This window comes from Abramis brama (assembly GCF_963993115.1).
Source record: "Abramis brama genome assembly, chromosome: 10".
Taxonomy (NCBI): Eukaryota; Metazoa; Chordata; class Actinopteri; order Cypriniformes; family Leuciscidae; genus Abramis; species Abramis brama.
The window spans coordinates 7,545,741-7,562,211 of record NC_139972.1 but is presented as its reverse complement, the minus strand read 5'-3'; the positions used below and the strand labels follow the sequence as shown (position 1 = coordinate 7,562,211).

General features: G+C 37.7%; 1 protein-coding gene across 2 annotated transcripts; it reads left to right on the top strand.

Annotated features, from left to right (window-relative positions):
• Nucleotides 1-5,170: 5,170 nt before the first annotated feature.
• LOC311090845 (uncharacterized protein) lies at nucleotides 5,171-16,041 on the top strand. 2 transcript variants are annotated; one of them, XM_084126418.1, is made up of 3 exons: nucleotides 5,171-5,307; nucleotides 13,047-13,292; nucleotides 13,734-16,041. In XM_084126418.1, the coding sequence occupies exons 2-3, from the start codon at nucleotides 13,208-13,210 to the stop codon at nucleotides 14,750-14,752; spliced, it is 1,104 nt and encodes a 367-aa protein (XP_083982544.1). In that variant the 5' UTR covers nucleotides 5,171-5,307; nucleotides 13,047-13,207; the 3' UTR covers nucleotides 14,753-16,041. The 2 variants fall into 2 exon arrangements, with proteins under 2 accessions (XP_083982544.1, XP_083982545.1); XM_084126419.1 differs by lacking the exons at nucleotides 5,171-5,307; nucleotides 13,047-13,292 and adding an exon at nucleotides 13,560-13,644.
• Nucleotides 16,042-16,471: the final 430 nt, after the last annotated feature.

Sequence of the window (16,471 nt, the reverse complement as noted above, 5' to 3'; positions counted from 1 at the left end):
AATCCAAACTTTATTTTATATACAAGTTGTGACGTAGTCAGTTTGACTTCTTTTCTTTTTCTTTTTTTGGCTAGTAGAAGTTATGTATTTAGATAGTGTATTTGCTTCGTATCAGGGACGAAAAGTGACTTAAAGTACACATGAAATCAAAATTGACCATTTACTTTATTAGCGCAAATGGTTAGTTTTGTGGTGAACAATGGAACCATGCAAGTCAATCCATCCATACAAAATAAATTCGTACATATAAAATAATTGTACATGTACGTATAAAATGCACATTAAGCCAACTACAAATTTATAATTAAAAATAATGAAAACTACATAGAACACACATACAAAAAAAAGCATTTTCTGCATTGTGCACTGCAAGTGCGATCAAGCCGAGATCTACAGTAGGAGATGGAATTTGAGGCTAAATAACGAGAGAAACAGATGGAGAAAATATAAGAATCAAAGTGCTCGAAATCCTAAAAATGCTTACTCCGGACGAGGTAGATGACATCCGTTTTTATGTCGACACAATCCATAGGATTGGACGTCCTGGTTCTGGAAGTAACCGTCCTAGGCCAGTCATCATCCAGTTCACGCTCAGGTCCTACAGAGAGAAAGTCTGGAAAGCTGCACGGGATCATCCTCCACTCAAGGAAAGAGGGGTTCGTCTGGCTGAGGACCTGACATTTGCAGAAAGACAACAGAGGAAGCTGCTATGGCCAAGGGTAAAGGTGGCGAGAGAAGAGGGGAAGAGAGCTTACTTTCGTGGAGCAGATGCCTTTATTGATGGAGAAAAACTGTCTGTTGATGACTATCAAGATGAATATTAACTGAGAGGGAGGCGTTGACTATGCTGGGTAGACAGTTTGAGCTGAAAGCTTGTGCTCAGTCTGCAGACCAAATTGCATTCGTCAAGGTGATGCGGCGACTCTGAGTTTGGAGTGGATCAATACCGACTGGTTTGTGAATTCCGTTGTTTCAGGGTTCTTTATAACATTGTTCTGGCATCCAAATAAGATTTTTCTATGTCTGATTTTGTTTTTAGTTGTTTAAAGATTGTTTCTCTTAATGTAAGGGATTTACGAGACAGCACTAAAAGGAAGTCTATGTTCATTTTTGTTAGGCGTACAAATGCAAATATAATTTTTTTACAAGAGACTCATTCGTGCAAATCTGATGTTAAATGATGCCGTTCTCAGTGGGGCGATCAAATTTTCTTTTGTCATGGTTCTCATTCGGCAGGTGTCGCTACTCTTCTAAATAAATTTAAAGGTGGCGTACTGGAATCCGTTAGCTCAAAAGAAGGTAGATGGTTACATACAGTTGTTAAATTGGATAACTCTGTATTTGTTTTAGGAAATTTTTATGGTCATAATTCTGCAGTCCAAGCCAAAAATATGTCTACGGAGGCCATTCATTCTATATCAGTACTGATGGGAAAATATCAAGGTGCCTTTTTGATTCTACTTCAAAATTTAAATTTACTACTGCTTTATGTACCCATCTTTCTTTAGTGGATATTTGGAGATTCTTGAATTTTAATGAAAACTGTTATTCTTGGAGTAACTCCTCTAGGTCTTTACAATCAAGGATTGATCTATGGTTAATCAACCCGGGATCTGTCCAATATATGTTATTGATGTTACATACTGCCATGCACCTCTTTCAGATCATAAAATGATTGTTTTAACACTTTCTGGATCCGTTATTAAAAATAATAGTATGCGAGGCTATTGGAAATTAAATAATTTGCTTAGTAATGAAGGGTTTGTAACCCAGGTTCGAGAAGTAGCACAAATTATTTTTGGAAATAAGCAAATGTCGCATGTTAAAAAATGGGAATTATTTAAGTTTAAAGTTAGGCAGTCGGCTGTTTACTTTAGTAAGCAAGTACAAAATAATAATTTGAATAAGGAAAAGGCACTTATGACAGAATTAGAATTTCTTTTGAAAAAAGTTAATCTTACAGAAGATGAAAAAGTCAGATTGGAGACAATAAAAACTCAAATTGATCAGATATACAGGGTGGGCCATTTATATGGATACACCATAATAACATGGGAATGGTTGGTGATATTAAAGTCCTGTTTGTGGCACATTAGTATATGTGAGGGGGCAAACTCCTCAAGATGGGTGGTGTGTACTAATATATACTAATGTGCCACAAACAGGACTTTAATATCACCAACCATTCCCATGTTATTACGGTGTATCCATATAAATGGCCCACCCTGTATATTAATACAGCAAAAGGGGCATTCATTCGTTCTAGAGCCAAGCGGTTAGAAAAGGGGGAAAAGAATACAAGTTATTTTTTTTCACTAGAAAATGAAATTAGAAAAGACAAATGATCTCCTCTCTTAAAATTAATGATGTTCTCACTTCAAACCCGAAATTGATTACAAATTATGTGGAATCTTTCTACTCTAAGTTATATGAATCTCTATTTGAAATTGATAAATGTTCCGACTTTTTTGAGTCTGTTAAGCAATTTGTCTCACCTATTTCTATTCAATTTCGTGACCTTTGTGATGAAGAAAACAAGAGATGGTTACAGCTATTCGTTCAATGAAAAAAAAAAAAAAAAAAAAAAATCGCCAGGCACAGATGGTCTTTCAGTTGAATTTTATCTCTGCTTCTGGGATATTGTGAAAATGTATTGGAATGCATTGATTCGAACGAATTATCGACTTCGATGAAACAGGGATTAATAACCCTCCTTCCGAAACCCGGCGTCCTATAACATTATTAAACGTAGATTATAAATTGTTATCTCTTGTTTATGCAGTTCGCTTGAAAAAGGGTCTAGATGAAATTATCAATGAGTGTCAAACTGGATTTATGGCTGGCCGGCATATAAGTTGGAACATTAGACTAATTTTGGACTTGTTAGACTATTCAAATCTAGTAGTTTCAGAGGCTTTAATTGTTTTCTTAGACTTCCACAAAGCGTTTGATACGATTGAGCATCAGTTTATGTATAGGGCTTTTAAATCCTTTGGTTTTGGGTAAATATTTATTTCTATAATTGAAATGTTTCATAAAGGTATTAATAGCTCTATTAATTTACCTCCAAACACTTCTAAACGATTCCCCAGAGGAGTGCGTCAAGGTTTTCCTTTAGCCCTTTTCTTGTTCCTCATTGTAGTTGAGTTTCTCTCCTTAAAAGTCTTGAATTCTCCAAATATTCAAGGACTTACCATCTTCAACAAACAGCTTAGATTAACTCAGCTTGTGGACGATACTGTTCTTTTTTTGAAAGATGAAGAACAGTTGCCCGCAGTACTGCAGTTAGTATGTGCATTTTCTGATGCCTCGGGATTAATGCTAAATATAAATAAATGTGAAATAATGTGCCTTTATGAATCAAAAGAAAAACTTTTATGTAATATCCCAGTAAAAAATAAGATTAAGTATTTAGGAATAAGTGTAACAAAAGATATAGCGGAGAGACAAGAATTACATTTTTCCCCCAAACTTAAAAAAACTCAAAACATCTTTAATAACTGGCTTCAAAGAGACTTGACTATTATAGGCAGAGTCCTATTAACCAAAGCAGAAGGGGTATAGATTTGTTTATCCAGCTTTATCTCTTTCTGTTCAAGATTCGATTTGTAAACAAATCAATGAGTTATTTACAAAATTTGTTTGGAGAAATAAACATCATCATTTAAGAAAGGAGGTTCTTCAGGGTCCAAGAAATGAAGGTGGTTTTGAGCTTTTGGATTTTTTCGATTTAAATTATACTTTTAAAGTAAAATGGCTCCGAAACTGTCTTCTTAAATCAGACTCGATTTGGTTTTTTATTCCATATAATATTTTTAAAAAGATTAGAGGTTTAAATTTTTTGTTTTTATGTGATTATTCTATTAGCAAACTGCCTGTGACATTATCCAACTTCTACCAACAAGCTCTTAAGGCCTGGAAGTTATGTTACATACATAACTTTTCCTCACATAAAGCAATCTTGTGGAATAATGCTTATATTACTGTAAACCGGAAATCTCTTTATTTACAGAGTTGGAAAGATAAAGGAATTTACTTTTTATCTGACCTTTTAGATCAGTCAGTTCAGTTTCTTTCTTATGAAAATTTCATGAATAAGTGGGCATTTCCTATTAAACATAGAGAGTATCATTCTGTGATAAAAGCCATTCCCACAGGTCTAATGATGTTAATGAAAAGCCATATATTGTCCCTTAGCATTTGTAGAATTGAACCCATACTTTATTTAAATGGAGTGGACATTAACAGTAAAAAGTGCACCAATAAATTTATTAAGAATATTTTTTTATAAAAATAGATCTTTTCAGCCTAGAGGGAAATTTTTCTGGAATGTTTGCTTTCCAGAGATTATCTGGAAAAAGGCTTGGTTGCTTCCCTTTCAGTTTTGTATATTTAACAAACATCGAGAAATACATTTGAAAATACTACATAATATTTATGTTAGTAACTATACTTTATCAAAATTTATGGATATTGATGATAAATTGTTCTTTTTGTTCTGATCAGCCAGAAAAAATTCTACACCTTTTATTTGAATGTTGTCATTCAAAAAAATTTTGGGAAGATCTATCTATACATTTTCAACAGAAATCTGGTTATAACTGTGAATTAACATCCAAAGTTGTTATCACTTATTTTGTATTTGAAAATTGCTTCTGTTAATTTTATGATGAATCTTATGATTTTATTAGGTAAATTTCATATTCACAAGAGTAAAATAAATAATTCCAAAACTTGTCTAAAGGTTTTTTTGGCTGATTTTCAGTTGTATATTTAGGCTCTCCAATGTATCGATAACAAAAAATGTAGTGATACAATTGTATTTGCTAAAGAATTGAAGCTAATTGAAAAGTGAATTTATATATGCTGTTTCTTTCTTTAAGTAGTATGGTTTCTAATGTTATCTTAATTATTATTATTATACACAATAGATAGCCCATATTCTTAGTTTTTTTTTTTTTTAAGTCTATTTTGTTTCATATTCACTTATTGTAAAATCAATATTGTTGATTGCTATCTTTTTGGATGTCATGTTATTGTTGTAATTGTTGTATGTTATGTCTATTGTCTAATAAAAAAAAAGAATAAAAAAAAGAAAGAATATGCGGCCCCTTTAAGAAATATGACACTCTGAGTCTTCGCACTGAGGATGCGCAGAAGACAGAAGCGCGCGAGAGACAAGAAGAGACCGGAAGAGACGAGATGAAACTTTCAACAGTTGAGGCTGAAAGTGACGCTGTTAATGATCGTGAATGAAGGACAAATGTGGAATATTTTCTTCGGATGCCGTATATTTCCAGTCTGCAGGTGAGAGATGTTACAAGATTACAGAGTTTAACATTAACCAGCTCCTCGAGTTTGTGTGTTTATGTGCCAATGTAATGAAATGCGTTGTGTGTCCTGGTTTATTATTATTAGAGTGTAACGTTATGTTGGTAACGTTAGAGTGTTTTGACAGACTCTGTTTAGGGCTCCAGACTAACAGTTTTTACTAGTAACGCTGTTGTAGACCCCAAGAAAAAAAAAGAAGTTTATTTTGCCAGTTTAACTTTTTATTACCAAACATAACGCAATAACACAAACGCAGCATCACAGTACCCAATAGGCTACTTAAGAACAATAAAGAGAGAAAGTAAAATCTTCACAGCTTTGCTGACTTTGTAAACATATTATATAGAATAGCCTACACACACTACACGTTTGAAAGTGCAAACTTTTCTTCAGTAAACAGAATTGTATCAAAATAAACCAGAGATGTTTTTCCCAAATTCAATGTCACTTTGAACAAATTACATTAAATAATCATCAATAAGTACAAACAAGAATAGCCTAGTCAATCTTCTTAAATAAAAACAAAGATTTAGAGGACGAAAGTCACAACTTTACTTACTTTGTAAGCACAGTAGGCTATGTAGAACAGCTAAAACACACATTCAAGTTAAGTGCAAAATCTCCGGTTTCGGTAACCAACCCTAATCAAATCGACCAGCCGTAAAACTTTTATAATTTTTTTGATGATAAAATTTCGGTACCACAGCAAAATCTGTTGGAACTATTTTTCTATTTTATTTAAATATTTGAAAAAAATATTAAATTAAATTCAATTACTTTATTATTTATGACGGTAATCATGAGTAAATAATACATATAAGCATTGAAAGCTACATGCTGTTTAAACGTAAATATTGCTTATAGAAAAATAAGCAACCTATGCACACATTATTATTATTAGTAGTAGTAGTAGTAGTATTTTTAATACATGGAGACGTAGCTAAATCTATTGTACAGTAGCCTAATATAATTATTTCTGTCAATTTCTTCAAGTTAAACCAAACTTTTATTTTGACGGGTTGCCGTGAAGACCTTTGAGTTTCTGTGTGTGTATGATATGAAGATAGTTTTTCTCAAATGAAACGGTAAAATGCTCATGAAGTGACTCTCAGAGCGGCTCTGGCAGCAAAGACTGAAAACAGTGCGAGTGTCACTCGTGCTTCAGTGTGTGAAGTAAATGAAACCCTGCGTCTGCGCCATTAATTCACACAGAGACAAGCAGAACATTCAGGGTTAATATTCAAATTGTCTTTTTGCGGTTTAGTACACATTCACTATATATATATCGTGTTATACAGTGGGGTGAACAAGTATTTGATACACTGCCGATTTTGCAGGTTTTCCCACTTACAAAGCATGTAGAGGTCTGTAATTTTTATCATAGGTACACTTCAACTGTGAGTGACGGAATCTAAAACAGAAATCCAGAAAATCACATTGTATGATTTTTAAGTAATTAATTTGCATTTTATTGCATGACATAAGTATTTGATACAGCAGAGAAGCAGAACTTAATATTTGGTTCAGAAACCTTTGTTTGCAATTACAGAGATCATACGTTTCCTGTAGTTCTTGACCAGGTTTGCACACACTGCAGCAGGGATTTTGGCCCACTCCTCCATAAAGACCTTCTCCAGATCCTTCAGGTTTCGGGGCTGTCGCTGGGCAATACGGGCTTTCAGCTCCCTCCAAAGATTTTCTATTGGGTTCAGGTCTGGAGACTGGCTAGGCCACTCCAGGACCTTGAGATGCTTCTTACGGAGCCACTCCTTAGTTGCCCTGGCTGTGTCTTTTGGGTTGTTATCATGCTGGAAGACCCAGCCACGACCCATCTTCAGTGCTCTTACTGAGGGAAGGAGGTTGTTGGCCAAGATCTCGCGATACATGGCCCCATCCATCCTCCCCTCAATACGGTGCAGTTTTCCTGCTCCCGTTGCAGAAAAGCATCCCCAAAGAATGATGTTTCCACCTCCATGTGTCACGGTTGGGATGGTGTTCTTGGGGTTGTACTCATCCTTCTTCTTTCTCCAAACACGGCGAGTGGAGTTTAGACCAAAAAGCTATATTTTTGTCTCATCAGACCACATGACTTTCTCCCATTCCTCCTCTGGATCATCCAGATGGTCATTGGCATACTTCAGATGGGCCTGGACATGCGCTGGCTTGAGCAGGGGGACCTTGCGTGTGCTGCAGGATTTTAATCCATGACGGCGTAGTGTGTTACTAATGGTTTTCTTTGAGACTGTGGTCCCAGCTCTCTTCAGGTCATTGACCAGGTCCTGCCGTGTAGTTCTGGGCTGATCCCTCACCTTCCTCATGATCATTGTTGCCCCACGAGGTGAGATCTTGTATGGTACCCCAGACCGAGGGAGATTGACCGTCAGCTTGAACTTCTTCCATTTTCAAATAATTGCGCCAACAGTTGATGCCTTCTCACCAAGCTGCTTGCCTATTGTCCTGTAGCCCATCCCAGCCTTGTGCAGGTCTACCATTTTATCCCTGATGTCCTTACACAGCACTCTGGTCTTGGCCATTGTGGAGAGGTTGGAGTCTGTTTGATTGAGTGAGTGTGTGGACAGGTGTCTTTTATACAGGTAACGAGTTCAAACTGGTGCAGTTAATACAGGTAATGAGTGGAGAACAGGAGGGCTTCTTAAAGAAAAACTAACAGGTCTGTGAGAGCTGGAATTCTTATTGGTTGGTAGGTGATCAAATACTTATGTCATGCAATAAAATGCTAATTAATTATTTAAAAATCATATAATGTGATTTTCTGGATTTTTGTTTTACATTCCGTCTCTCACTGTTGAAGTGTACCTATGATAAAAATTACAGACCTCTACATGCTTTGTAAGTAGGAAAACCTGCAAAATCGGCAGTGTATCAAATACTTGTTCTCCCCACTGTATATCGGCTACAGTGCTCCTAGTAAAAAAGTTAGTCTGGAGCCCCGCGCTTATAGATAAACACGGAAGCGACTAGGGGTGTAACAATACATCGATATGAATCGATGCATCGATCAAAAGTCTAACGATATGATGCATCGATACAACACATAAAATATCGATATACGGTACCTTTATTTTGACACACTCCACATCCTCACGTAACTTTTCTCCGCTGAAATAGACGCCTGACAAGATTGACTGAACCCTTTGTCACAAAAGCCGGTATTTTCCACTGTCAAGGCATCGCGAGTTCATGTTTTACAGCAGAAACGACAAGCCCCGAAAAGTCTGTTTTAGCGAATCAGTGCGCAGTATTCAGGTCAGGTGACAAGGCTGCTTGCTTGTCACTTTGAAAAGACGCGCTAGCTGAGACGAGTTTCATCAAAGCTGACTAAAAGTGATCGAGGATGGATTTCAGCGAACTTGATGAACCCGTGATATCTTCTTCGGGGCGTAAAAGGAAAATAAAAGCTAAAACTTTTTCATGGAATCTTGCTAAAACAGCACGTTAGTGGTGAGGGAAAAGCTCTCTGTATTGCATGTACGTTAATCACAACAACAAAGTTTGACAGGCGTCTATGTCAGCTGAGAAGATTAACGTTACAAAGATTAACCAAGTTTTATGTATCATAGCAATTATTTGGCTTTATTTAACTTGAAATGAAACATGAAATGTGGAGTTATCTGCTTTTGAACGATTCTCTCAGGCAGCGATACAATTCGCTGCCTGAGAGATACATGCAAAAATATATAACATGAAAGTTTAATTAAACTCTTTGAAAATTGCACACCCTCTCCCAATTGGGACATTTACAAGTTGTTTGTTACAAGTTTAAAAAAAAAAACATGATATATGAAAATGAACAAGAACGGAGTTATCCGTTTTTGCAAATGAACTCTTCTGTTATAGAGTTAATTTGCAAAAACAGATAACTCCGTTCTTGTTCATTTTCATATATCATGTTTTTTTTTTTAAACTTGTAACAAACAACTTGTAAATGTCCCAATTGGGAGAGGGTGTGCAATTTTCAAAGAGTTTAATTAAACTTTCATGTTATATATTTTTGCATGTATTAGTGTGAGTTAATAAACGTAACTGGTTGTGTACACTTGGCACATAATATCTAAATATCGATTAATCGATCGATATAGCCCTGAATCGAATCGAATCGTAATCGTATCGTAGAATTTTTTGAGGTATCGGCAAAAATTGTATCGCTGCCTGAGAGAATCGATATCGTATCGTATCGTGATTAACTGTCCGATTTACACCCCTAGAAGCGACTGAAAGCAGCTGCCTATTAGTGGGTACTGGATATACCCGGTACTCGGTACTACCGGTTCTACAGAAATGCTGTTATCGTCACATTTTAAAAATGTACTGGTACTTTTGACAACACTAATGGCGCTTTTCCATTACCAGTACCAGCTCAACTCGACTCGGCTCGCTTTTCGCTCCGTTTTCCATTGCAGATAGTACCTCCACAATAGTATCTGGTCGTCATAGCGACGCCGCAGGAAACTGCCGTGACTTAATCTTCTACGCGAGACACACCCGCTACCCATACACACAGGACAATGGAGGAAATCAAGTGTATGCTGTTTTTGGATGTTTTTGTTTTTGCTGTTTTTTATTCAGGATACTCCATCTGGCGCGTGCAATGATGACGCAATGAATAGTGACGATTCTCTCTGACCAATCAGCAGTCTGCCGTGTTTTCACGTCACATTTTAGTATCGCCTCAGCTCGCTTAGAACCTCGCCGGAGAAAAAAAGTACCTGGAAGCAGGTACAGGTACAACTTTTACACAGTGGAAAACCAAACAAAGCCGAGTCGAGTCGAGCCGAGCCAAGCGAGCTGGTACTGTGTAGTGGAAAAGCGCCATAATATAGGGTATCTTTTTACCCCTAAATTCAGCATATTGACATGCAAATTATAAGTGCAAGTCTAATTGTTTCTGTGAGTTGTAGCGATCCATTTGCTTCTCTGTTCTGTATCTTTCGGCAGTCTGTAAAACAAAATCCTCAGATTTCTTGTCAAATCTAGATGTACAGTCAATCGCAAAGCTCTTTCCCGTTTTAGATGTGTTGTGTTTTGTTCTTGGAAAAGGATGTTGATGGTTTGGTGAGTGTCAAACTTGGAAGTTGCAATCGTTTTCTTCTCCGCTGGATGAAGAAGATATGGTGAACTTGAGTGGTTTGTTTGACTCTGGTCTGGTTGAAGGTTTTCTCTCTCTCCATGAGCACGTGCAGATTGTGACCTTCCGGCCCTGGGCCGGAGAGGCCACGCAGGCAACCAAGGAGTGAGGAAGTCGGAAGAGTTGATCGTTGCCCATTCAGTGATGGTAAGGTTGCAGTTTTCTTCTGAGTTGGATTGAATAAAATACAGTCTGACTCTGTTGGGAGAGTGAAGGCATAGCAGGCGGTGGTCACATCATGCCATCGGTGAGGAAGCTGAAGCCTGGGCGTCATTGGACCTTCCAACTGGACAATAATCCCAATAATACCTCGAATTCCCCCAAGGCTTGGTTGTAGGAGAAGTCCTGGAAGATTCTTTAGTGGTCATCACAGTCACCTGGCTTGAACCCCATAGAAAATCTCTGGTGGGATTTGAAGAAGGCGGTTGCAGCATGCAAACCCAAGAATATTACTGCTTTTTCACCTCCCTAGATCTTGAAGAACGGGGAGTGGTTGGGTGGCCGATGGCCCCTCCCCTTGAGTGCGGCGAGGAAAGAACTGAACAAACGCCTCCTGGAATGCTGGTCCTTCAAGATCATGTTTTTTAACCTCCCTGAACCTGATGACGACTGTGTTGACTGAGTCGCCAAACAGGCCAGAGGGAGAAACCGGGGAGTCCAAAAGAAAGACACGGTCCTTATCCTTTATCCCCGTGAGGTTGAGCCACAGATGCCTCTCCGTGCTAACCAAAGCAGACATAGAACGGCCGATGGCACGGGCCGTTTGCTTAGTGGCAAGGAGAGACAGGTCCGTGGCTCAGCGCAGTTCAAAGAACGCTTCCTCGTCTATCGTAGTACCCGCACTCAGATCCTTCAAGAGGTCAGCCTGGTACGCCTGTAACACAGCTATTGTGTGCAGCACAGCACCAGCCTGATCTGCAGCTTGGTAAGCTTTACCCACGAGCGAAGATGTTATTTTACATGGCTTTGAGGGGAGGGTAGGTTTTTTAAGCGAAGATGCAGACCCAGGCGAGAGATGGCTCGCGAGCGTCTCTTCAACCCGGGGCATCTCCCCATACCCTCGCGCCTTCGCACCCACGATAGTCAAAAAAGTTGACGTCGAGGGCACAAAGACACAAGAGGTATATGGTTTTTCTCCATGACTTAGATCATGGAGGTCCTCAAAGAAGGGGAGAGACTGATGTTGAGGTCCCTCCCCCTGCCACCGGACAAAAACCTATCCTCAAGCCTATCCTACTGCGTTTGGGGGTCTCTTGTTCGCGAGGCCAGTCAAGCTGCAATTTGGCCACTGCGCCAGTAACCAACTCGAGTAGTTCCTCGACAGATTTATCTTCGCACGAGGAACACTCAGAGGTTGGCTGCTCAAAGTCTGTAGACCCAAGAGATTCATTATCGTCCCCTGCGTGAGCCGAAGAAGCACCGGGATCACGCGAGGGAACGTGTGGATCTGGTGAACAAGCAAGCGAAAGGGACGGACCCGTCTCTTGCTCGTCAACCAAATCCATTCGGGAGCCCCACGATGATAATGCGGGTGCGGACTGAAAGTAGCCAAGACGAGCGCATTGTGAACAGTTCACAGTGCTCGCACTCTCCTGACTCCAATGCAGCGGCCGCATGCTCCTCCCCCCAACACACAAAGCAGTAAGCGTGTGTATCCAGTTCTGACATAGGATGAGAACATGGAGGGACACAACGCTTAGCTTGCTGACTCATTTCTCTTTTTGACTTTTTGAAACTCTTTTAAGATCGTTAAGACATGAGGAAGAGAGAAAATCTGCACGCTACCAGGTAAAGCTAAATAACTCCTAACCAAGATCTGTAGCAGAGAGAGAAAATAGATGCTTGCACACCAAACACAGAGAGGTCTCTGAAGACAAAATACGTGAATGCACCTGTGGCTCATCTATTTATAGCCTTGTGTTGCGGGTGCGTCATCGGGGGCGACGTCATTGACCGAGGCTATATTACTTCCGGTCGATTCCATCGACGTGTTTACACACTATATTCACAGCAGGTCACGATTAAAGACATTCTCAATGCGCTAAGCAGCGCAGCATCGATTGTAGCTTTTGAAAGGGAACTTTACTTACATAATCATTAATTAGGCTCAAATCTGAGGTTTATCATTTTATAATAATTTTTGTTTTGTCAAAACTACATTATTTGAACGGTAAAGTTGTTTAAATTGTATTTTAATTGTCATTGTACAGTTTAGAACGTACCAGACATTGGCATTGTTTCAAAACAACTTTGCTACCGAATATTATTATTTATATTACTTCTACTTCAACCCTCCTCTTTTTAGTCTGCATATTCCATATTAAGTGGATTTCTGTCGCCTTATGTTAGATTTCTGATTAGTTTAGATAAAAATATAACCTGTGCCCTGTTTCATCCTTATATAGTATTCTGGGTTACATACAAATAAGCAACCTAGAGCTGTTTTATACACTACCAATATGCAACTTAAAATGCTCTATATTTGAACTAAATATATTTGAAGCACCATATGTGTTTGCTGTTTAAGTCATCCAGAATAAATTCAGTAACTTATCTTTGATTTTTCCAGATCAAGTCCTGTGAGTGTCAGTATCAAACAGTGATCACAGTTCACACCTGCAGTGAAGCCCCTCACACAACAATTCACCAGTAAATACTGGGAATATTCCCATCATCCTACAAGAGGACAAACTCCAGGAGTAGCAGCTGAAATCTGTGTGACCGTTAAAGATGGAGTTTATTAAAGAGGAGATTGAAGACATGAGGGATCCAGAACCATCCGGAATAAAACATGAAGATACTGAGGAGCAAATAGGTTGGTGTCCATTCTTGATTCTTCATTGTTGTTTGCTTTGGTAGCTCTGAAATAATAATCAGTATATGAATGAAAAATTCTATAGAAATGCTTATATAATTTTAATCATCATGTACTTTTAATCATAATCTTGTAGGCTATAACAGTTGTCAAATTCATTTTGATCATATTAACAAGAGAATGACTAAAGAGAACTAAACTTTGACACATCAAAGGTCTGATACTTAATCTCTGTTGCTTTCTGCTATTAACCCGTAAGCCCTGAGGGCGTTTTAGAGTTGTTGTTTTTCTGAGTTACATACACAAAACTAAAGACTCATATCTCCAAAACTATAGCAAGGAGAGTCAAAAGGTAGGTATCGTTTGATAGAACACTTTATACATTTTTAGGGGTTAAATCAGGGTTCACTTTAACTGATTCTAATTTTATGTTTATTTTAGATCGAATGGAAGTGAAAGAGCAAAGACAAGAACTGGAGGAATTTAAGGAGGAACATCACAACTTTAAAATTCAAGAAACAAAAGCCAAAAAGCGGCACTCCTGCTCTCAGTGTGGAAAGAGTTTCGGTCAAAAAGGAGACCTTAAGACTCACATGAGAATTCACACTGGAGAGAAACCGTATACATGCACTCAGTGTGGAAAGAGTTTTTCTCAAGCATCAGGTCTAAAACAACACCTGAAAGTTCATTCAGATGAGAAGCCTTATGTGTGTTTCTGTGGAAAGAGATTTTCAAGACTGAACAGTTTTAAACTGCACCAGAAAACACACAATGAAGTGAAAGATCATGTGTGCTTTGAGTGTGGGAAAGGCTTTACTACATCTCAAAATCTGAAACTGCACCAAAGAATTCATACTGGAGAAAAACCTTACAAGTGCTCATATTGTGACAAGAGTTTCACTCATTCTGGAAACCTGAAAGAACATGAGCGATTTCATACTGGAGAGAAGCCATACCACTGCACTCAGTGTGAGAAGAGTTTTTCTCAAGCATCAACTCTCAGTATTCATCTGCGTATTCATTCCGGAGAAAAACCATTTAACTGTGATCAGTGTGGTAAAGATTTTATTGCATCATCAGATCTAAAACAACACCTGAAAGTTCATTCAGATGAGAGGCCTTATGTGTGTTCTCTCTGTGGAAAGAGTTTTTCACGACTGAACAGTTTTAAACTGCACCAGAAAACACATAATGACGTGAGAGATCATGTGTGTTGTGACTGTGGGAAGAGCTTTACTACAGTTGGCCAACTGAAACGGCACCAAAGAATTCATTCTGGAGAAAAACCTTACAAGTGCTCATATTGTGACAAGAGTTTCACTCAGTTGGGAACACTGAAAGTACATGAGCGACTTCATACTGGAGAGAAGCCGTACCAGTGCACTCAGTGTGGAGAGAGTTTTAGACATTCATGTAGTTTTCTCAGTCACATGAAGAAATATCATAAGTCCAGGGTTTGAAATCAACATCCGCCAACTCACCAATGCAGGTAAAAATAACCTGTGGCGGGTAACGCTGACAAATCACTAGCCAATTTGGCGGATTTTTGTGTTTACTCACTTTGCTGGGGAAGTTTGTGTAAGCCAAATCTGCACAGATTTAGCGCAAATACTCAACTCGTGAGTCATCATGATATATTAAATACAAAGTATTGCACAGAATCTGCTCATATTTGGCTTACTTGAACACACACGTCACTACGCAACAAATAACAGCGTGCTTGTTAATTTGCATTGAAGCAATAGCGAAAATTAAAAAGCGTTTGGTTAACAGAAGACACATTGATATTTTCCAGCATCCTACATTTTTTTGATGTTCTTTGTACTGTATTGATCTGTCCATCTAAAACACATTTTTGGTGAAAAGGATGAGGATGGGTTGAGTATTATGTTGAAATATTGTTTTGTTTATTTTGTTGTATAATTTTTTTGTCTATTTCTTACTCGTTTGATATTTCATTTGTTTCTTTTTAATAGTTTGAAATAACGATTTCAATCAAGGATTACAGCAGAAGGGAGAAGATGGCTGGATGACAGGAAATTATGTATTTAGATAATGTATTTGCTTCGTATCAGGGACGAAAAGTGATTTAAAGTACACATGAAATCAAAATTGACCATTTACTTTATTAGCGCAAATTGTTAGTTTTGTGGTGAACAATGCAACCATGCAAGTCAATCCATCCATACAAAATAAATTTGTAAATATAAAATAATTGTACATGTACGTATAAATGCACATTAAGCCAACTACAAATTTATAATTAAAAACATTAATGAAAACTACATAGAACACACACACAAAAAGTATTTTCTGCATTTCCCCACTCGCTATCTCTAAACTTTAACGTGAAATATGATTAAAATCCTTCAGAAATCTTTTTTTTTTTTTTTTGCATTGTTGTGTGACTTATACAATCTAATATTTTAGATAAAATGCACATTTTACTCATGTCCCCGGGTTTCCACTCAGTCCCTTGTTAGGATGACTACAAGTTCAGTGGTCTAGCTCATTAATGTCAAAATGATTAAAGAAGTGAATGAATGCCTGGTAAAATGTAAGTAGATAAACATTTAATATTTGACTGTTTTACAATAGAAATGTTCAACTACTAACAGTATCCAGTGACGCAAATTACTCAACTTTTTTATTTATCAAATTTTCCTTTTTGAATTGAAAATATGCAATAATTTCCTTGATTCATTTAGAGAGAATGCATGCATAATTAAAAAATAAAATATTATTTCACTAATACAATAAGGTTTTCTTTTTCTTTATTCCCTTAAATTGCTTTTATAATGAATTAATTCCTTTAAATAAAAATACCCAATTTTAGTTTGGGCTAAAGCCCTGAATATCCACTGACCTTAGAACCGCCCCTGGTTAAATATATGTGGTATTATATTCAATGTTGAGAAAAGATAAAAAAATAAAGTTTAATTTTGAAGAGTTACAACAAGCAAATGTCAACCATTCGGTGGAATGACCCATTCCGTTTCTCTCGGAAATACGTCACAACACTGAAATAAAGTCGGTTGCAACTTCCGGTTCACGTATAGACAGTATATAAACTGGACACAGCGACCCCATTGGATTCAACGGAGACAAGTGAAGTCAATTAGAAGCTCTCACTTCCTGATGGTCGAGTGTACTGCGCAGACTCAAACTGAGCTTGACGA

Excerpts from the sequence above, each read along its gene's own strand:
- LOC311090845 (XM_084126418.1), top strand. The coding sequence starts at position 13,208 with ATGGAGTTTATTAAAGAGGAGATTGAAGACATGAGGGATCCAGAACCA. Across the intron at positions 13,293-13,733 it reads AGATACTGAGGAGCAAATAG|ATCGAATGGAAGTGAAAGAG; the intron begins GTTGGTGTCCAT and ends TGTTTATTTTAG.